This window comes from Anabrus simplex, chromosome 2 (assembly GCF_040414725.1).
Source record: "Anabrus simplex isolate iqAnaSimp1 chromosome 2, ASM4041472v1, whole genome shotgun sequence".
NCBI lineage: Eukaryota > Metazoa > Arthropoda > Insecta > Orthoptera > Tettigoniidae > Anabrus > Anabrus simplex.
Window position 1 is genome coordinate 160,691,107 of NC_090266.1, and position 23,512 is coordinate 160,714,618.

The 23,512-nt window shown below is 36.4% G+C and overlaps 1 protein-coding gene across 2 annotated transcripts in view; it reads right to left on the reverse strand.

Annotated features, from left to right (window-relative positions):
- The window catches only part of LOC136863962 (dual specificity protein phosphatase CDC14C), a 451,301-nt gene that overhangs the window by 104,074 nt on the left and 323,715 nt on the right, over positions 1-23,512 (reverse strand). For both annotated transcript variants that reach the window (XM_068226497.1, XM_068226496.1), the window contains exon 7: positions 21,400-21,630. In XM_068226497.1, the coding sequence (XP_068082598.1) occupies positions 21,400-21,630 (231 nt within the window). The remainder of the gene's footprint in view (positions 1-21,399; positions 21,631-23,512) is intronic.

The following is a 23,512-nucleotide window of genomic DNA, read 5'->3' on the forward strand; positions in this document are numbered from 1 at the left end:
TTCGTACTTCCCGGGCTAGGCCAGGTATTCCTCCTGGTCAGTTGGGTCCGTAAATCTTTGCCATCTTTTCCTTTAATCATTTTTAATATGGATAAAATCCTTCAGGAGATCCGGCGTGGTGTCATATTGGGTGCCTTGGCGGCACTGAACCCGTTCTTAGTCATTACCCGTCCAGGAGCCGTTACCAGCGCGGTCCGCACATTTGACGACGGTCCGGAACATTATTATTATTATTATTATTATTATTATTATTATTATTATTATTATTACTATTATGTGTTACTGGAATGGCTTATGACAGGGAAAACCGGAGTATCCGGAGAAAAACCTGTCCCGCCTCCGTTTTGTCCAGCACGAATGTCACATGGAGTGACCGGGATTTGAACCAAGGAACCCAGCTGTGAGAGGCCGGCGCGCTGCCGCCTGAGCAACGGAGGATCCTTATAAGTACATTAATAACAGTAAAATCAATTGGTCTCACCTCCTTCTACACCCCACCGCCGTTAAGTTTATTTACCGCCACCCCCCCACCCCAAAAAAATTAAAAGAAGGCTTGTTTCTTTATGTTTAAGTAACATTCCAAACACCAATGTTCACGTCTATTACCTTCAGTTTTGAGATATAAGTATCCCCATAAAAGTAATTTACTTTTTTCATTTCATTTCACACTACTCCCCCACCCCCCACCTAAGTGAACTTTCCCGCAAAAATACTTGTTTCTTTAATAGTAAAGGATCTTCTAAATACCAATTATCACGACTCTAACTTCCTCAGTTTTTTATTTATGTGTCCTCATGAAAGGAATTCGACTCCTTTACACTCCCGCCCTCCAAGATGGTTTCTCGCCCAAAACGCGTTTTTCTTTGTTTTTAAAGGAGATCGAAATACGAATTTTCACGTCTGTAACAACTTTAGTTTTTATTAGATGTATGTATTCTCATACAATTAAGCCAATTAATTTTTCAATTCTTTCACCCCCCCCCCCCCCCACCGCTTCATTGGATTTTAAGAGAATGCGTGTTTCTTTACTTTTAAAGCAGATTGAAAATATCAAATTTCACGTCTGTAAAATCTTCATTTTTTATATATCAGTAGCCTAATTAAAAGAATTCAACACCATTTTCAGTCACTTTTACCGCCCCCCCCGCCCCCTTCGCCAAAGTGATATTTCTGAAAACTAAAAATACAAGTTTCTTTATGTTTAATAGAGATAAAAAGTACCGTTTTTCACTTCTGTAACATGTTAAGTTTTTTTAGATATACTGTAAAAATTCTCATTTTAAAATTTCACCCCTTTTGGGTTCCCCTTAAGTGGAGTTTCCAAAAACAAATCACCTATGTTTCTTAACATTTACAGGAGATTCCACACACCCACTTTTTACGTCTGTAACATTTTACGTTTCCAAGATAATCTTTCAAAAAATTCACCCCAATTTGTCACTTCTGTTTAACCGCCATTAATAGGATTTTCCAAAAACTAAAAAAATACGTGTTTCTTTATTTTTAAAGGAGATCCCATATACAAATTTTCAGTTCTGTAATATCTTCCGTTTCTGAGATATATGTATCCTCATTAAAGGCATTCAACCCATTATTCACCCTTTTACACCCTTCCTATTGGGATTTTCCGAAAACTAAAGAATATGTGTTTCTTTATTTTTAAAGGAGATTCTAAATACCAATTTTACATCTATAAACTGTAACAGTTTTGAGATATAGATACACTCATTTAAAAAATCACCCCCTTTTCACCCCCCCCCCATTAATTGGATTTTACAAAAACAAAAGAATACGTGTTCCTTTATTTTTAGGGGAAATTCTAACTACCAATTTTTACATCTGTAAATTTTAAAGTTTTAAGATGTAGACACGTTCATTTTAAAAAATTCACCCCCCCTTTTCACCCCTCAACATTTGGATTTTCCAAAAACGAAAAAATATGTGTTTCTTTACATTTAAAGTAGATCCCAAATACCAATTTTCAGGTCTGTAATATCTTCAGGTTCTGAAATATAAGTAGCCTCATTATAGGCATTCAACCCATTATTCACCCTTTTACACCCTTCCTATTGGGATTTTCCGAAACCAAAAGAATACGTGTTTCTTTATTTTTAAAGGAGATTCTAAATACCAATTTTTAAATCTATAAACTGTAACAGTTTTTAGATATAGATACACTCTTTTTTAAAAATCACCCCCTTTTCACCCCCCCATTAATTGGATTTTCCAAAAACAAAAAAATACGTGTTTCTTTATTTTTAAAGGAGATCCCAAATACCAATTTTCAGGTCTGTAATAACTTCAGTTTCCGAAATATATGTAGCCTCATCAAAGGCATTCAACCCCTTTTTCACCCACTTTCACCCCTCCTATTGCGATTTTCCGAAAACAAAAAATACGTGTTTCTTTATGCTTAATGAAGATTCTAAATACCAATTTTTACATCTGCAAACTTTAAAAGTTTGGAGATATAGATTCACTCATTTTAAAAATTCACCCCCTTTTCACCCTTCCATTAATTGGATTTTCCAAAAACAAAAAAATACGTGTTTCTTTATTTTTAAAAGAGATCAAAAGTACCAATTTTCAGGTCTGTAATATCTTCAGTTTCTGAGATATAAGTACTGGTATACTGATTAAGGGCATTCAACCCATTTTCCCCATTTTCACCCCTTTTCACCCCTCCTATTGGGATTTTCTGAAAACAAAAAAATACGTGTTTCCTTATTTTTTAAGAAGATTCTAAATACACAATTTTCAAATCTATAAACGTTTAAAGTTTTGAGATATAGATACACTCATTTTAAAATTTCATCCCCCCTTTTCACCCCCTTACCGAAGGAATATCCAAAAATCCTCTCTTAGCGAGCACCTACATCATAATGTGAATATATTCCCAAAATTTCATTTCTTTATGTCCAATAGTTTTGGCTCGGCGATGATGAATCAGTCAGTCAGGACAAGCTATTTTATATATATATATAGATAAAGAAACACGTATTTTTTTGTTTTTGGAAAATCCAATTAATGGGAGGGTGAAAAGGGGGCGAATTTTTAAAATGAGTGAATTTATATCTCCAAACTTTTAAAGTTTGCAGATGTAAAAATTGATATTTAGAATCTTCATTAAGAATAAAGAAACACGTATTTTTTGGTTTTTTTGAAAATCGCAATAGGAATCGTAAAAATGGGTGAAAAAGGGGTTGAATGCCTTTAATGAGGCTACTTATATCTCCGAACCTGAAGATATTACAGACCTGAAAATTGATGTTTGGGATCTCTTTAAAAAATAAAGAATCACGTATTTTTTTGTTTTTCGAAAATCCAATTAATGGGGGGGGGGGTGAAAAGGGGGTGATTTTTTAAAATGAGTGTATCTATATCTCAAAACTTTTAAAGTGTATGGATGTAAAAATTGGTATTTAGAATCTCCTTTAAAAATAAAGAAACGCGTAATCTTTTGTTCTCGGAAAATCCCAATAGGATGGGTGTAAAAGGGTGAATAATGGGTTGAATGCCTTTAATGAGGCTTCTTATATTTCAGAACCTGAAGATATTACAGACCTGAAAATTGGTATGTGGTATCTACTTTAAAAGTAAAGAAACACGTATTTTTTCGTTTTTTGAAGATATAAATATTGGGGGTTGAAAGTGGGGGGTGAATTTTTAGAAATGAGTGTGTTTACATCTTAAAACTTAAAAATTTACAGATGTAAAAATTGGTAGTTAGAATCTCCTCTAAAAATAAAGGAACACGTATTTTTTTGTTTCCTGTAAATCCCAATAGGAGGGGTGTAAAAGGGTGAAAAATGGGTTGAATGCCTTTAATGAGGATACTTATATTTCAGAACCTGAAGATATTACAGAACCGAAAATTTGTATATGGGACCTCCTTTAAAAATAAAGAAACACGTATTTTTTAGTTTTTGGAAATCCAATTAATGGCGGTTAAACAGGAGTGACAAATTGGGTGAATTTTTTGAAAGACTATATCTACAGAATATCTTGGAAACGTAAAATGTTACAGACGTAAAAAGTGGGTGTTTGGAATCTCCTGTAAATGTAAAGAAACATAGGTGATTTGTTTTTGGAAATCCACCTAAGGGGAACTCAAAAGTGGTGAAATTTTAAAATGAGAATTTTTACAGTATATCTAAAAAAACTTAACATGTTACAGAAGTGAAAAATGGTATTTTTTATCTCTATTAAACATAACGAATCGTGTATTTTTATTTTTCGGAAATACCACTTGGGTGGTGGGGGGTGGGTAAGAGTGACTGAAAATGGTGTTGAATTCTTTTAATTAGGCTACTGATATCTCAAAAATGAAGATGTTACAGACGTGAAATTCGATATTTGCAATCTGCTTTAAAAGTAAAGAAACACGTATTCTCGGAAAATCCAATGAGGGGGGGGGGGGGGGGTGAAAGTATTGAAAATTTAATTGACTTAATTGTATGAGAATGCAAACATCTAATAAAAACTAAAGTTGTTACAGACGTGAAAATTCGTATTTAGATCTCCTTTAAAAACAAAGAAAAACGCGTTTCGGTGGGGAAACCATCTTGGAGGGTGGGAGTGTAAAGGAGTTGAATTCCTTTCATGACGACACATAAATCAAAAGCTGAAGAAGTTAGAGTCGTGATAATTGGTATTTAGAAGATCTTTTACTATTAAAGAAGCAAGTATTTTTTGCGGGAAAATTCACTTACGGGTGGGGGGGAGTAGTGTGAGATGAAGTGAAAAAAATAAATTATTTTTATGGGGATACTTATATCTCAAAACTGACGGCAATAGACGTGAACATTGGTGTTTGGAATCTCCTTTAAACATAAAGAAACAAGCCTTCTTTTAATTTTTTTGGGGGGGGTTTGCCGGTAATAAACTTAACGGCGGTGGGGTGTAGAAGGAGGTGAACCCATTGATTTTACTGTTCTAATGTACTTATAAGTATCCTCCTTTGCTAAGGCGGCAGCGCGCGGGCCTCTCTCACAGCTGGGTTCCGTGGTTCAAATCCCGGTCACTCCATGTGACATTCGTGCTGGAAAAAACGGAGGTGGGACAGGTTTTTCTCCGGATACTCCGGTTTTCCCTGTCATCAGCCTTTCCAGCAACACATAATAGTAATAATAATAATAATAATAATAATAATAATAATAATAATAATAATAATAATGTTCCGGACCGTCGTCAAATGTGCGGATCGCGCTGGAAACGGCTCCTGGACGGGTAATGACTAAGAATGCAGTCCGGCCGCGGGTTCAGTGCCGCCAAAGCACCCAATATGACACCACGCCGGATCTCCTGAAGGATTTTATACATATTAAAATGATTATAGGAAAAGATGGCAAAGATTTACGGAGCCAACTGACCGGGAGGAATACCTGAGCCTAGCCCGGGAAGTACGAAATCGATTGCTGGAAAGGAAGATTGAAAAATGGGAGGAAACGTGCCGTAATCTAATAGAAAACGAGTCAGATCGGGAATTTTGGTGGATTCTCACAGAAAACGAGTCAGATCGCGAATTTCGGCGGATTATATATCTAAAACAATAAGCATTCAATTATACATTTCAGTACAATACCGTAGCGAAGCACGGGTATCTTGCTAGTCTATCTATCTATATATATATAAAGTAGCTTGTCCTGACTGACTGACTGATTCATCATCGCCGAGCCAAAACTACTGGACATAAAGAAATGAAATTTTGGGCATAGATTTATATTAAGATGTAGGTGCTCGCTAAGAGAGGATTTTGGGATATTCCGTCGCTAAGGGGCTGAAAATGGGGGTGAAATTTTAAAATGAGTGTGTCTATATCTCAAAACTTTAAAAGTTTACAGATGTGAAAATTGGTATTTAGAATCTTCTTTAAAAATAAGGAAACACGTATTTTTTTGTTTTCAGACAATCCAAATAGGAGGGGTAAAAGGGTGAAAAAGGGGTTGAATGCCTTTAATCCGGATACGCTACTTATATCTCAGAAACTGAAGATATTACAGACCTGAAAATTGGTACTTTTGATCTCTTTTAAAAATAAAGAAACACGTATTTTTTTGTTTTTGAAAAATCCAATTAATGGGAGGGTGAAAAGGGGGTGAATTTTTAAAATGAGTGAACCCATATCTCCAAACTTTGAAAGTTTACAGATGTAAAAATTGGTATTTAGAATCTTCATTAAACATAAGGAAACACGTATTTTTTGTTTTCGGAAAATCGCAATAGGAGGGGTGAAAATGGGTGAAAAGGGGTTGAATGCCTTTGATGAGGCTACTTATATTTCAGAAACTGAAGATATTACAGACCTGAAAATTGGTGTTTGGGATCTCCTTTAAAAATAAAGAAACGCGTATTTTTTTGTTTTTGGAAAATCCAATTAATGGGGGGTTAAAAGGGGTGATTTTTTAAAATGTGTGTATCTATATCTCAAAATTGTTACAGTTTTTAGATGTAAAAATTGGTATTTAGAATCTCCTTTAAAAATAAAGAAACACGTATTCTTTTGTTTTCGGAAAATTCCAATAGGAAGGGTGTAAAAGGGTGAATAATGGGTTGAATGCCTTTAATGAGGCTACTTATATTTCAGAACCTGAAGATATTACAGACCTGAAAATTGGTATTTGGGATCTACTTTAAATGTAAAGAAACACGTATTTTTTCGTTTTTGGAAAATCCAAATATTGAGTTGTGAAAAGGGGGGAGAATTTTTTAAAATGAATGTGTCTACATCTTAAAACTTTAAAATTTACAGATGTAAAATTTGATAGTTAGAATCTCCTCTAAAATAAAGGGACATGTATTTTTTTGTTTCCTGTAAATCCCAATAGGAGGGGTGTAAAATGGTGAAAAATTGGTTGAATGCCTTTAATGAGGATACATATATCTCAGAAACGAAAGATATTACAGAACTGAAAATTTATATATGGGATCTCCTTTAAAAATAAAGAAACACGTATTTTTTTAGTTTTTGGAAAATCCTATTAATGGCGGTTAAACAGAAGTGACAAATTGGGGTGAATTTTTTGAAAGATTATCTTGGAAACGTAAAATGTTACAGACGTAAAAAGTGGGTGTTTGGAATCTCCTGTAAATGTAAAGAAACATAGGTGATTTGTTTTTGGAAACTCCATTTAAGGGGAACCCAAAAGGGGTGAAATTTTAACATGAGAATTTTTACAGTATATCTAAAAAACTTAACATGTTACAGAAGTGAAAAATGGTATTTTTATCTCTATTAAACATAAAGAAACGTGTATTTTTAATTTTCTGAAAAACCACTCGGGTGGAGGGGGGGTGAAAGTGACTGAAAATGGTGTTGAATTCTTATTTAGGCTACTGATATCTTAAAAATGAAGATGATACAGACGTGAAATTTGATATTTGCAATCTGCTTTAAAAGTAAAGAAACACGTATTCTCGGAAAATCCAATGAAGCGGGGGGGAGGGGGTGAAAGAATTGAAAAATTAATTGACTTTAATTGTATGAGAATATATACATCGAATAAAAACTAAAGTTGTTACAGACGTGAAAATTCGTATTTGGATCTCCCTTAAAAACAAAGAAAAACGCGTTTTGGGGGAAAACCATTTTGGGGGGCGGGAGTGTAAAGGAGTTTAATTCCTTTCATGAGGACACATAAATCAAAAAGTGAAGAAGTTAGAGTCGTGATAATTGGTATTTAGAAGATCCTTCACTATTAAAGAAACAAGTATTTTTTGCGGGAAAATTCACTTGGGGGGGGGGGAGTAGTTTGAAATGAAGTGACAAAAGTAAATTATATTTATGGGGATACTTATATCTCAAAACTGAAGGTAATAGACGTGAACATTGGTGTTTGGAATCTCCCTTAAACATAAAGAAACACGCCTTCTTTTAATTTTTTGGGGGTGGGGGGGAGGGATGGCAATAAAAACTAACGGCGGTGGGGTGTAAAAGGAGGTGAGACCAATTGATTTTACTGTTCTTAATGTACTTATAAGGATCGTCCGTTGCTCAGGCGGCAGCGCGCCGGCCTCTCACAGCTGGGTTCCGTGGTTCAAATCTCGGTCACTCCATGTGACATTCGTGCTGGACAAAACGGAGGCGGAACAGGTTTTTCTCCGGATACTCCGGTTTTCCCTGTCATCATTCATCCCAGCAACACATAATAGTAATAATAATAATAATAATAATAATAATAATAATAATGTTCCGGACCTTCGTTAAATGTGCGGACCGCGCTGGAAACGGCTCCTGGACGGGTAATGATTAAGAATGCAGCCGGCCGCGGGTTCAGTGCCGCCAAGGCTCCCAATAAGACACCACGCCGGATCTCCTGAAGGATTTTATCCAGATTAAAAATGATTATAGGAATATACGGTATGGCAAAGATTTACGGACCCAACCGACCGGTAAGAATACCTGAGCCTAGCCCGGGAAGTACGAAATCGATTGCTGGAAAGGAAGATTGAAAAATGGGAGGAAACGTGCCGTAATCTAATAGAAAACGAGTCAGATCGGGAATTTTGGTGGATTCTCGCTGAAACGTGTCAGATCGCGAATTTCGGCGGATTATATATCTAAAACAATAAGCATGCAGTTATAAATTTCAGTATAATACCGTAGCGAAGCACGGGTACCATGCTGGTCTATATATATAAAGTAGCTTGTCCTGACTGACTGACTGATTCATCATCGCCGAGCCAAAACTACTGGACATAAAGAAATGAAATTTTGGAGATATATTCATATTAAGATGTAGGTGCTCGCTAAGAGAGGATTTTTGGATATTCCGTCGCTAAGGGGGTGAAAAGGGGGGTGAAATTTTAAAATGAGTGTGTCTATATCTCAAAACTTTAAAAGTTTACAGATGTGAAAATTGGTATTTAGAATCTTCTTTAAAAATAACGAAACACGTATTTTTTTGTTTTGAGACAATCCCAATAGGAGGGGCACAAAAGGGTGAAAAAGGGGTTGAATGCCTTTAATCGGGATACCGGTACTTATATCTCAGAATCTGAAGATATTACAGACATGAAAATTGGTACTTTTGATCTCTTTTAAAAATAAAGAAACACGTATTTTTTGTTTGGGGGAAATCCAATTAATGGGAGGGTAAAAAGGGGGTGAATTTTTAAAATGGGTGCATCTATATCTCAAAACTCTTAAAGTTTACAGATGTAAAAATTGGTACTTAGAATCTTCATTAAAAACAAAGAAACACGTATTTTTTTGTTTTCGGAAAATCCCAATAGGAGGGGTGAAAAGGGGTGAAAACGTGGTTGAATGACTTTCATGAGGATACTTATATCTCAGAAACTGAAGATATTACAGACCTGAAAATTGGTGTTTAGGATCTCCTTTAAAAATAAAGAAATACAAATTTTTTGTTTTTGGAAAATCCAATTAATGGGGGGGGGGTGAAAAGGGGGTGAATTTTTAAAATGAGTCTATCTATATCTCAAAACTTTTAAAGTTTAAAGATGTAAAAATTGGCATTTAGTATCTCCTTTAAAAATAAAGAAACACGTATTTTTTTGTTTTCGGAAAATCCCAATTGGAAGGGTGGAAAAGGGTGAAAAAGCGGTTGAATGCCTTTAATGAGGCTACTTATATTTCAGAACCTGAAGATATTACAGACCTGAAAATTGGTATTTGGGATTTACTTTAAAAATAAAGAAACGGGAATTTTTTTGATTTTGGAAAATCCAAATAATGGAGGGTGAAAAGGGGGGTGAATTTTTAAAATGAGTGTGTCTACATCTTAAAACTTTAAAAGTTTACAGATGTAAAAAAATGGTATTTAGAATCTTCTTTAAAAATACAAGAACACGTATTTTTTGCTTTCTTTAAATCCCAATAGGAGGGGTGTAAATGGGTGAATAATGGGATGAATGCCTTTAATGAGGATACATATATCTCAGAAACTGAAAATATTACGGAACTGAAAATTTGTGTATGGGAGCTCCTTTAAAAATAAGGAAACACGTATTTTTTTGTTTTTGGAAAATCCAATTAATGGGGGTTAAACAGGAGTGACAAACTGGGGTGAAGTTTTGAAAGACTATATCTACAGAATATCTGAGAAACGTAAAATGTTATAGACGTAAAAAGTGGGTATTTGGAATCTCCTGTAAATGTAAAGAAAGATAGGTGATTTGTTTTCGGGAACTCCACGTAAGGGGAAATAAAAAGGGGTGAAATTTTAAAAAGCGAATTTCTACAGTATATCTCAAAAACTTAACATGTTACAGAAGTGAAAAATGGTATTTTTATCTCTATTAAAAATAAAGAAACGTGTATTTTCAGCTTTCGCAAAAACCACTTGGGTGGAAGGGGGGGGGTAAAAGTGACTGAAAATGGTGTTGAATTCTTTTCATTAGGCTACTGATATCTCAAAAATGAAGATATTACAGACGTGAAATCTGCTTTGGAATCTGCTTTAAAAGAAAAGAAACACGTATTCTCGGAAAATCCAATGAAGGGGGCGTGGGGGGGTGAAAAAATTGATAAATTAATTGAATTAATTGTATGAGAATACATACATCTAATAGAAACTAAAGTTGTTACGGACGTGAAAATTGATATTTGAATCTCCTTAAACAAAGAAAAACGCGTTTGGGGGGCGGGAGTGAAAAGGAGTTGAATTCCTTTCATGAAGACACATAAATCAAAAACTGAAGAAGTTAGAGTCGTGATAATTACTATTTAGAAGATCCTTTACTATTAAGGAAACAAGTATATTTTGCCGGAAAATTCACTTACGGGGTGGGGGGGAGGGGAGTGTGAAAGGAAGTGAAAATAAAGTGAATTATTTTTATGGGGATACTTATATCTCAAAACTGAATGTAACAGATGTGAACATTGTGTTTGGAATATCTTTTAAACATAAAGAAACACGCCTGCTTTTATTTTTTTTGGGGGGGGTGGGTGTAAATAAACTTAACGGCGGTGGGGTGTAAAAGGAGGTGAGATCAATTGATTTTACTGTTTATAATGTACTTAAGGAGCCTCCGTTGCTCAGGCGGCAGCGCGCCGGCCTCTCGCAGCTGGGTTCCGTGGTTCAAATCCCGGTCACTCCATGTGACATTCGTGCTGGACAAAACGGAGGCGGGACAGGTTTTTCTCCGGATACTTCGATTTTCTCTCTCATCATTCATTCCAGCAACACTGTCCAATATTTCATTTCATTTGTCATTCAACGATCATTGCCCCAGAGGTGTGCTTCGGCAGCCGGCACAATTCCTATTGTCGCTGCTAGATGGGGCTTTATTCATTCCATTCCTGACCCTGTCGAATGACTGGAAACAGGCTATATAGTTTCGATGTACTTATTCTGATCATAAACCGATCATTTTTAATCTTTCCTGGGCTGGTTTTCAACAGCCATCTTTTCCTTCGGAGAACGTTCTTAGATTACAGTAGATCCTCCTGGCATGTAAATAAAAATTTAAACACATTTGAAATAAACGATAGGAATGAGATGGACCGTCAAATTGTTCACCTCTATAATAAGGTCAACAATGCACGGAAGTATGTCATTGGTATCGCCAGAAATCCCGCACACTTGCCTACGCGCGACGATGGTGCTGGTCACATTGTAACAATGACACTGGCAGCAGATGTAATTTACCGCCAAGTAGCGATCTTGCAGCTTGCTGTGGGGTTCAGAACATCTTTTAATAATAATAATAATAATAATAATAATAATAATAATAATAATAATAATAATAATGTTCTGGACCGTTGTCAAATGTGCGGACCCCCCTGGAAAATGGTCCTGGACGGGTAATGACTAAGAATGCAGTCCGGCCGCGGGTTCAGTACCGCCAAGGCACCTAAGACGACACCACGCCGGATCTCCTGAAGGATTTGATCCATATTAAAAACGCTTATAGGAAAAGATGGCAAAGATTTAGGGACCCAACTGACGGGGTGGAATATCTGGACCTAGCCCGGGAAGTACGAAATCGATTGCTGGAAAGAAAGATTGAAAAATGTGAGGAAACATACCGTAATCTATTAGAAAACGAGTCAGATCGCGAATTTTGGCGGATTCTCGCAGAAAACGAGTCAGATCGCGAATTTCGGCGGATTATATATCTAAAACAATTAGCATTCAATTATAAATTTCAGTATAATACCGTAGCGAAGCACGGGTATCTTGCTAGTCTATATATATAAAGTAGCTTGTCCTGACTGACTGACTGACTGACTGACTGATTCATCATCGCCGAGCCAAAACTACTGGACATAAAGAAATGAAATTTTGGGCATAGATTAATATAAAGATGTAGGTGCTCGCTAAGAAAGGATTTTTGGATATTCCGTCGCTAAGGGGGTGAAAGGGGGGTGAAATTTAAAATGAGTGTGTCTATATCTCAAAACTTTAAAAGTTTACAGATGTGAAAATTGGTATTTAGAATCTTCTTTAAAAATAAGGAAACACGTAATTTTTTGTTTTCAGACAATCCAATAGGAGGGGTGAAAAAGGGTGAAAAAGGGGTTGAATGCCTTTAATCCGGATACGCTACTTATATCTCAGAAACTGAAGATATTACAGACATCAAAATTGGTACTTTTGATCGCTGTGAGAAATAAAGAAACACATATTTTTTTGTTTTTGGAAAATCCAATTAATGCGAGGGTGAAAGGGGGTGAATTTCTAAAATGAGTGCATCTATATCTCAAAAGTTTTAAAGTTTAGAGATGTAAAAATTAGTATTTAGAATCTTCATTAAAAATAAAGGAACAAGTATTTTTTTTTTCGGAAAATCCCAATAGCAGGGGTGAAAAGGGGTGAAAATGTGTTGAATGCCTTTAAAGAGAATACATATTATATCTCTGAAACTGAAGATATTACAGACCTCAAAATTGGTACTTTTGATCGCTTTCAAAAATAAAGAAACACGTATTTTTTGTTTTTGGGAAATCCAATTAATGGGAGGGTGAAAAGGGGGGTGAATTTTTAAAATGAGTGAATCTATATCTCCAAACTTTTAAAGTTTGCAGATGTAAAAATTGGCATTTAGAATCTTCATTAAAAATAAAGAAACACGTATTTTTTCGTTTTCGAAAAATCGCAATAGGAGGAATGAAAAGGGGTGAAAAAAGGGTTAAATGCCTTTAATGAGGTTACTTATATCCCAGAAACTGAAGATATTAAAGACCTGAAAATTGGTGTTTGGGATCTCCTTTTAAAATAAAGAAACACGTATTTTTTTGTTTCTGGAAAATCCAATTAAGGGGGGGGGGGTAAAAAGGGGGTAATATTTTAAAATGAGTGTATCTATATCTCAAAACTTTTAAAGGTTATAGATGTGAAAATTGGTATTTAGAATCTCCTTTAAAAATAAAGAAACATGTATATTTTGTTTTCGGAAAATCCTAATAGGAAGGGTGAAAAAGTTTGAAAAAGTCGTCCAATGCCTTTCATGAGTCTACTTATATTTCAGAACCTGAAGATATTACAGACCTGAAAATTGGTGTTTGGGATCTCCTTTAAAATAAAGAAACACGTATTTTTTGTTTCTGAAAAATCCTATTAATGGGGGGGGGGGTGAAAAGGGGGTGTTTTTTTAAAATGAGTGTATCTATATCTCGAAACTTTTAAAGTTTATAGATGTAAAAATTGGTATTTAGAATCTCTTTTAAAAATAAAGAAACACGTATTCTTTTGTATTCGGAAAATCCCAAAAGGAAGGGTGTAAAAGGGCGAATAATGGGTTGAATGCCTTAAATGAGGCTACTTATATTTCAGAACCTGAAGATATTACAGACCTGAAAATTGGTATTTGGGATCTACTTTAAAAGTAAAGAAACACGTATTTTTTCGTTTTTGAAAATTCCAAATATTGGAGGGTGAAAAGGGGAGGGGAATTTTTTAAAATGAGTGTGTCTATATCTTAGAACTTCAAAATTTACAGATATAAAAATTGGTAGTTAGAATCTCCTCTAAAAATAAAGGAAAACGTATTTTTTGGTTTGCTCTAAATCGCAAAGGGTGAAAAATGGGTCGAATGCCTTTAATGAGGATACATATATCTCAGAAACGAAAGATGTTACAGAACTGAAAATTTGTATAAGGGATCTCCTTTATAAATAAAGAAACACGTATTTTTTAATTTTAGGAAAATCCAATTAATGGCGGCTAAACAGGAGTGACAAATTGGGGTGAATTTTTTGAAAGACTGTATCTACAGAATATCTTGGAAATGCAAAATGTTACAGACGTAAAAAGTGGGTGTTTGGAATCTCCTGTAAATGTAAAGAAACATAGGTGATTTGTTTTTGGAAACTCCACTTAAGAGGAACTCAAAAGGGAAGAAATTTTAAAATGAGAATTTTTACAGTATATCTAAAAAACTTAGCATGTTACAGAAGTTAAAAATGGTATTTTTTATCTCTATGAAACATAAAGAAACGTGTATTTTTAGTTTTCGGAAATGCCACTTGGGTGGAGGGGGGTAAATGTGACTGAAAATGGTGTTGAATTCTTTTAATTAAGCTACTGATATCTCAAAAATGAAGATGTTACAGACGTGAAATTTGATATTTGCAATCTGCTTTAAAAGTAAAGGAACACGTATTCTCGGAAAATCCAATGAAGTGGGGGGGGGGGGTGAAATAATTGAAAATTTAGTTGACTTTATTGTATGAGAATACATACATCTAATAAAAACTAAAGCTGTTACAGACGTGAAAATTCGTATTTGGATCTCCTTTAAAAACAAAGAAAAACGCGTTTTTGAGAGGAAACCATCTTGGAGGGGGGAGTGTAGAGGAGTTGAATTCCTTTCATAAGGACACATAAATAAAAAACTGAAGAAGTTAGAGTCGTGGTAATTGGTATTTAGAAGATCCTTTACTATTAAAGACACAAGTAATTTTTGCGGGAATATTCACTTAGTGAGGGGGGGGGGGAGTTGTGTGAAATGAAGTGAAAAAATAAATTATTCTTATGGGGATACTTATATCTCAAAACTGAAGGTAATAGACGTGAATATTGCTGTTTGGAATCTCCTTTAAATATAAAGAAACAAGCCTTCTTTTAATTTTTTTGGTTGGGGGGGGGTGGGTGGCGGTAAATAAACTTAACGGTGGTGGGGTGTAGAAGGAGGTGAGACCAATTGATTTTACTGTTCTTAATGTACTTATAAGGATCCTCCGTTGCTCAGGCGGCAGCGCGCCGGCCTCTCACAGCTGGGTTCCGTGGTTCAAATCCCGGTCACTACATGTGTCATTCGTGCTGGACAAAACGGAGGCGGGACAGGTTTTTCTACGGATACTCCGGTTTTCCCTGTCATCAGCCATTACAGCAACACATAATAGTAACAATAATAATAATAATATTAATAATAATAATAATAATAATAATAATAATAATAATAATAATAATAATAATAATAATAATAATGCTCCGGACTGTCGTCAGTTGTGCGGACTGCGCTGGAAACGGCTCCTGGACTGGTAATGACTAAGAATGCAGTCCGGCCGCGGGTTCAGTGCCGCCAAGGCACCCAATATGACACCACGCCGGTTCTCCTGAAGGATTTTATCCATATTAAAAATGATTATAGGAAAATATGGCAAAGATTTAGGGACCCAACTGACCGGGAGGAATACCTGGGCTGGAAAGGAAGATTGAAAAATGGGAGGAAACATGCCGTAATCTAATAGAAAACGAGTCAGATCGGGAATTTTGGTGGATTCTCGCCGAAAACGAGTCAGATCGCGAATTTCGGCGGATTATATATCTAAAACAATAAGCATTAAATTGTAAATTTCAGTATAATACCGTAGCGAAGCACGGGTATCTTGCTAGTTAATTTATATTAATCATATTGCTTGTTCAAACTTACTTTGCACCAATGATGAAGTATGCAGCAGGAACATGAGGAGAAGAGATGTGAGCAAAGTACAGGCAGGGAAAATGAAATTTCTTGGAAGCAGTAAAGGAGTAGACAGAATGAGAAATGAAATTATCAGAAAGAATTATCAGGGCAAGACTGAGACAGCAAGACTCCAATAGCATGGACACACAAAGAAAATGCCCAAGAATAGAATGCCCAGGAAGATACATTAGATGGTCACACATGCAAGGAAAACAACCAGGAGGAAAACCAATGAATAAGCAGCTGAAAAGGATACAGAAAAGAGGACCAGGAATGACAGAAGTGATAGGAAGACAAGAGAACATGAAGAGGCCTCTGTTCCAACGAGGCATGGCCTGTGGCTGGAAACTACAAAATGATGACAACAAAACTAATCTTCAGCCAGACCCATGGTCTAGGGGTAGCAAGCTGCCTCTCTCCCATAAGCCCCAACTTTGATTCCTGGCAAGTTCGGGGATTTTTACCAGATCTGTGAGCTGGTTCATGGTCCACTCAGCCTATGTGAGAACAACTGAGAAGTTATCTGACAATGAGATAGCAGCCTTGATCTACGAAGCAAAGGATATTTAATGTGAGCAATACATGTACCAAAACACATTTTGGACTACAATAAATGATTATTGCCTCCCCAGTCTCAGGTGATCAGAAAATGGGGAGTGGGAGCTCACATCAGGATAGAAGATCTCTTAATAATGAACCCCCTCCATCAGTTTGGATGTGCTCATTCTCGATGAAGCTAGGAAAAGGGTATGAGCTCATCACAGTCTGAGAAAAAATGGATCGATGAGAATAGGGGTCGGTGAGCAAAAAGCTCATCTATACTATCTATGACATACATAAGTTTATGATAAATCTATAAAGACTAATGAGACAATTAAGCATTAATATAACTTAGGGATGGTAAGATATACATTTGTCCTAGACTATACAATTCCATTAACGTCGAGGACAAAATAAATAAATAAATAAACTTTAAAGAAATAATCCCACAATTTAGAAATTAGACTGAAATAGTTAATAAGTTTAATTGTAATATTTAATGTGAGCAATACATGTACCAAAACACATTTTGGACTACAATAAATGATTATTCCCTCCCCAGTCTCAGGTGATCAGAAAATGGGGAGTGGGAGTATTCTATTCTACTATCTATGAAATTGTGCAATTTTTCTTTACCCTTTTGAGTCTTCATCTTTGCCAATGGCTCTCTCCCGAACATGACCTGGCATTGTGTTTTACTCGTATGTTTGTTTCTATCCTCGCTTCTCTCTGATTTACGTCCAGTAATTATATTGGTTATGATGTCCAAAACATAACCAGTTTGTTATGTCGAACAGTGATAAGTATTGCGATAATAAAAAAATCAAGCATTTCAATTGTTTACTGTCCTAAACTAAAAAGATTTATTACACCAAAGAGAATGAACTAAATAACAATAGATAACTTTTTCCATGTACACAGAGCCACAGTAAGAGAGGATTCTGTACACTCCAGGTGAAGAGGAGAGCAGGTATGTCTTGGAAGGATCCAAGATTAAAGAACTTGTTAGGTCTCCCAAAACTGGAGAAACTAAGCAATCAGTCACAGTACAATACAGTCACACCAGCAGCATTCTGTATTAACACTTAACTAAACAATAACACTCAATATCACATATTATTTCCCCAGATACAGGGAAAAACTACAATAGGAATTTCAATAGAGATTTCAGTTACAAATAACCCAATCCCACATTTATCCACGTCAAACAACGGAAATATGGCATAACATTGCATACTGGAATACTGCCTACAAATTTACACACACAACTTTAGGGAGGTCACCCACATGTAGGCCTATATGCATGCATAGACTGGTTACAAACATGGCTATCTTCATTTTCTTTTCCACAGAATATGTATGAGTTTTATATATATATATATATATATGTATTTTCTAATAAAATTTCTGAGGAAGATCACGATTGTGAGGTTGATGTGTTACAAAAATTGCCAGGAATGTGTTAAAACTGTGTTGAAATACAAAACGCCCTTTACACAAACAGACAACTCCACGATCGCTTTGAGACAAACATGGTAAACCAGAGAGTTGGATTCAGTCATGTGATTAATGATGTTAGAAAAACACTATGGGAGTGAGTAGGATGACACAGAATAGTTGAAATGATACAGAAAATTACTGACAATAACAAGAGAGTGACTGAAGTTGTTGAAGAAAGTGGTGACAATTCAGAATATGATTGTATGAAGGAAGAAAATATTGTGATGAGGAAATTCTCAAAATAACAAATGCTGAAAAGTAAAAACCAAATTAAAAGAATACAAAGACTAGGTTATTGTGTACCAAACATTTTGAAACTTTTTAGCGTGTTATAACTTTCAGATAAGGTAGAACACAGAATATTAGGTACTGTACAACTTTATACCTTTTAAGTTTTAAATACAGAATTGTGCTAAATTTGTTTATATTTCTAGGTTTTACTACTCTGTAATAAAATACAACACCTCTGTTCAATAGCCATCATGTGATCTTTCTTAAAGAATAGACCATAAACTCTCATGTGCAGAGTTTAGGGAAAGGTATTGATTCATTATAAAAATGGCTAATTCCATGTACTGGTTAGAAAACCAGCCAACTGCATTTTTCTTTCAAAGTAACTAATAAATCCTTAAAACTTTCAGGCAAGGTTAAGCTGAAATCAATTTATACCTGTCCCCAAAATCTATACTAAATATATCACATTCTTAATTACTCTCCTTCATTGGCAAACAGATTTTGATCTCCAGTGTTCCTTTTATTTAATTAGATGGAGATGGCCAGGCTCCTCATATATTCTTCTTTGGTCCCCTACCTCCTTCACTATATGCCTTATCATTCATTTACAATACATAACAGTTGCCATTGATGCTTTCACGGCCCGTGCTTATAGACATGATATAGGCTTATGCCGTGTCAAGAAAATAAGGGGTGGTCTGCGAAACGTAAAGAATTTCACCTTATTTTCTTGACACGCATAAGCCCAAAAGCCTATATCATGTCTGATACATAACAGTATGGGTGAAATGTGTGTGTGTCATTATAAATGCTGTTTACAAGCTGACATAGTCAACACTAGAAGAAGTATTCAATGATAATACAGGGTTTCTCATATAAACTAAGACCGTTAAAGCAGTGTTATTGTACTCCCTGATATGTAAGCTCCAGTATGGGAGGCACGCACATAGTTCTTGACCTTGGAAGCAGCCTGCACGTGTTCGACCTGACAAGCATCAGTCGCCAGTCTGAATCTCGGCTGTTAACATGGCGAGACAATTATCACTACAACACCGTATTTTTACGTGTAAAAGTTCTGGCTTCATCTTAATGGTCGTGTGAACAGTCATAACTCTCACTATTGCTGTGCAGAAAATCATAATGGGGTTTATTTTTGCAATTTGTTTTTTACGTTGCTCCGACGCAGACAGGTCTTAAGGCGATGATGGGATATGAAAGGCCTTGGAGTGGGAAGGAAGCAGCCACGGCCTTAATTAAGGTTTGATAGAAGGCAATTCGGCTTTAGGAAAGGTTATTCCAAAGAAGCTCAACTTGTAGGATTCCAGCAAGATATGGCAGATATCTTGGATTCAGGGGGTCAAATGGACTGTATCGCGACTGACCTGTCTAAAGCATTTGATAGGGTGGATCATGGGAGACTACTGGCAAAAATGAGTGCTACTGGACTAGACAAAAGAGTGACTGAATGGGTTGCTATATTTCTAGAAAATAGATCTCAGAGAATTAGAGTAGGCAAAGCTTTATCTCACCCTGTAATAATTAAGAGGGGGATTCCTCAAGGCAGTATTATTGGAACTTTATGGTTTCTTATATATATAAATGATATGGGTAAACAAGTGGAATCAGAGGGAAGGCTTTTTGCGGATGATGTTATTCTGTGTAGAGTAATAAATAAGTTACAAGATTGTGAGCAACTGCAAAATGACCTCGATAATGTTGTGAGATGGACAGCAGGCAGTGGTATGTTGATAAACGGGGTTAAAAGTCAGGTTGTGAGTTTCACAAATAGGAAAAGTCCTCTCAGTTTTAATTACTGCGTTGATAGGGTGAAAGTTCCTTTTGGGGATCATTGATAAGTATCTAGGTGTTAATATAAGGAAAGAACCTCATTGGGGTAATCACATAAATGGGATTGTAAATAAAGGGTACAGATCTCTGCACATGGTTATGAGGGTGTTTAGGATTTGTAGTAAGGATGTAGAAGAGAGGACACGTAAGTCCCCAACTAGAGTACGGTTCCAGTGTATGGGACCCCTCACCAGGATTACTCAGTTAAAAAACTGGAAAAAATCCAAAGAAGAGCAGCTCGATTTGTTCTGGGTGATTTCTGACAAAAGAGTAGTGTTACAAAAATGTTGCAAAGTTTGGGCTGGGAAGAACTGAGAGAAAGAAGATGAGCTGCTCGACTACGTGGTATGTTATAGATGTTGATTCCCATAGGGAATCTGAAATGTTTGCCCCAAATGAGTAAATTTATAACACCAGTATAAATGGTCCGTCATTGGACATTATGAATTTTCCAGCTAACTCATTCCTGGTTACCAGCGCTTCGCCCTCGTGTGCTAAGTTGGGCTCATCAGTTGGTACCTAGCACACCTACCAAGATGCTGGCTAATGCATACCATGGAGGCCACTGCGTAGGCTACTTGGAGCCACCGGCAGTGCCAATGCACTATGAGAGTGTCTCTTTACCAAAAATTGATGCCTGCTGGCAACCAGGAATGAGTTAGCTGGAAAATTCATAATGTCCAATAACGAACCATTTATACTGGTGTTGTAAGTGGTATGTTCCGAGCTGTCAGCGGAGAGATGGTGTGGAATGACATTAGTAGACGAATAAGTTTGAGTGGCGCCTTTAAAAGTAGGAAAGGTCACAATATGAAGATAAAGTTGGAATTCACGAGGACAAATTGGGGCAAATATTCATTTATAGGAAGGGGAGTTAGGGACTAGAATAACTTACCAAGGGAGATGTCGTTCTCCGGATCTAACAGTGTGTGATTTTTACTTGTGGGATAAACTGAAAGGATAAGTGTGTCAAACAAATCCTCACACATTGGACGAACTGAACAGAAACATTACAAATGAAATCTGATGCACTACAGTGACAGAACTCACTCGCATCAGCCAGAATGTGGTTACCAGATACAATGTCTCTATAACCCAGGAAGGACGACACTTCCAGCATCTTTTATAAGGTAAGATTTCATATACATTGTATACACACTTAACGCAGGGCGGCCGCAGGCAACATAAGTTCGTCTGAGGCAAATGCCGTAGCGCAGACTACAAACCCTGTGCATTTGGTCCTTGTTTATATGAGAGACCCTGTACTCTGAACATGCCTTATGGGTACCATTTTACTGAAAATGATTCAGTTCTTCCACGACTTCCTGTAACATACAAAGTTACAAGTATTATCCTCATATATGTGTACATGTGTTATTAACTAGTAAATTGAATTGTTTATACCTTTGCAGTGGACAGCAACAGCTCCAGGAGCATTTTCAGCAATGCAGATGAACTGACGAAGTATGTGATCACTTGGTGTACTACCATCAATGAAGAACAGATCTTTGTGTTCAAAGCCAGCTTCCGTAAAGCGTGCAGCATCATATATCTTCTTATTCAGTCTCACAATAGTACTCACCCTATTTCTTTGAAAATAAGCAAAGTATGTTTCAGGAGAATGAAGAGGGTAACCTAAAATCAAGAAAATAAAATTTGTTCTGCATCAGTTGAAAACAACACATACTGGTATTATAAATAAGAACATTTCAAAATAATGTGGTGGAGATATTGGAGTGTAAATTAAAATTTAAGTCATCAACATTTCTATGTTGGTACTAAGATTTTCTTTTTCTTTGAGGTTAATAATGAAGCGAATATGATGTATTGTCCACCATACATGGATGATGAAAATGCTTGTTTTTTTTTAAAGGGGCAATCTAGGTCATCGGCTCTCACCATGGATTATCAAACTCCACCAATCTAATCATCCAATTAGACGACTAAAGAAATTTTCAATTGAGGGCAGTTAATTTCCTTGAGTTTGGGACTTCGTGCTTGTCCTGTACCCCTCTTGACAGCACAAGGGCTACAACAGTCTAACAGGCATACAAAATTATTAGTGCTATTATAACAGTAATTATTATTATTCATACACTTCTCCACAGGAAATATGGGTAGTAATGGGGCACGGGATGCACCAAGTGCCTTACATAATTAAAGTATTTACACATTATAATACAAACGTTGATATACAGGTATATACAAAACTGTAGATCACGGGATCTTCATTCTTGCGAGAGGAACGTTCGCACAATGTTGCATGTTGACAGGAGGACAGAATGTTGCATAATTCTGTAGATGTTCGGTGGAAGACCCAGTTCTTGCAGACTCTTGTGAAGTGTGTGTGGAATGAGGCCGTTGACTGACAGAATCACAGGAACTATTCGTACCAGTTTCATCTTCCAGATCCTCTTTATCTCTTCTGCAAGTTCTTTGTACTTGGAGATTTTTTCACTGTACTTCCTGTCAATGTTGGTGTCACTGGGGATAGCGATGTCAATAATGAAAGTCGTCCCAGTTTTCTTGTTTACCAGTATGATGTCTGGCCTGTTATGGTTGACTGTTTTGTCTGTCACTACAGCAGTGTCCCAATAAAGCTTAATTGACTCGTTCTCGAGGAATGGTGTTGGATGGTACTTGTAATAAGGGATACGCTCCTGAATTAATTGGTTTTCCTGAGCAAGTGCCTGGTGTATGATTCCCGAGACATGATTGTGTCGTCTCGTGTATTCTACGGGGGCAAGTACTGGGCAGCCCGCAGTGATATGGTCGATGGTCTCAAGATGAACGGAGCATCGTCTGCATTTGTCGGAGAGTACGCTGGTGTCTTTGATGATGTACTTTTTGTAATTGTTTTTAGCTATTACTTGGTCTTGTATAGCAACTGCAAATCCCTCTGTCTCCCCATATAAGCGCCCACTTTGTAACCACACACACGACGCATTCTTGTCTATGCTCTGTTGGTTTAGATTGCTGTAGTATTTTCCGTGGAGGGTCTTCTCTCGCCATGTCCTTGGTGATTTGTATGTGGGTCAGAGGCATTGTATGGATACAGAACAGTGTACTTGTCAGCAAGTACTACAGCTTTATGGAGAAGGCTGTTTTCTTGCTTTTTATGGAAGTATCTCCGTAGGTTCTTTATCTGATTCAGGAGCATGACTTGAAGATCCAGTACTCCTCGGCCTCCCGATTTTCGTGGGAGAGTGACCCTTTCCATGCATGAATTGGGATGATGTAATCTATAGGTGGTGAGCAAAGTTCTCGTTTTTCTTGTATGCTGTCTATTTCTGTTGCAGACCATTTCAGAATTCCAAATGAATAAACAAGGGTTGGAATAGCGTACGTGTCTATTGCTTTAATTTTGTTCTTGGCATTTAGGTAGCTTGTCTATGCTCTGTTGGTTTAGATTGCTGTAGTATTTTCCGTGGAGGGTCTTCTCTCGCCATGTCCTTTCTTTCTCCTGCAGGGATACTTGGTGATTATTATTATTATTATTATTATTATTATTATTATT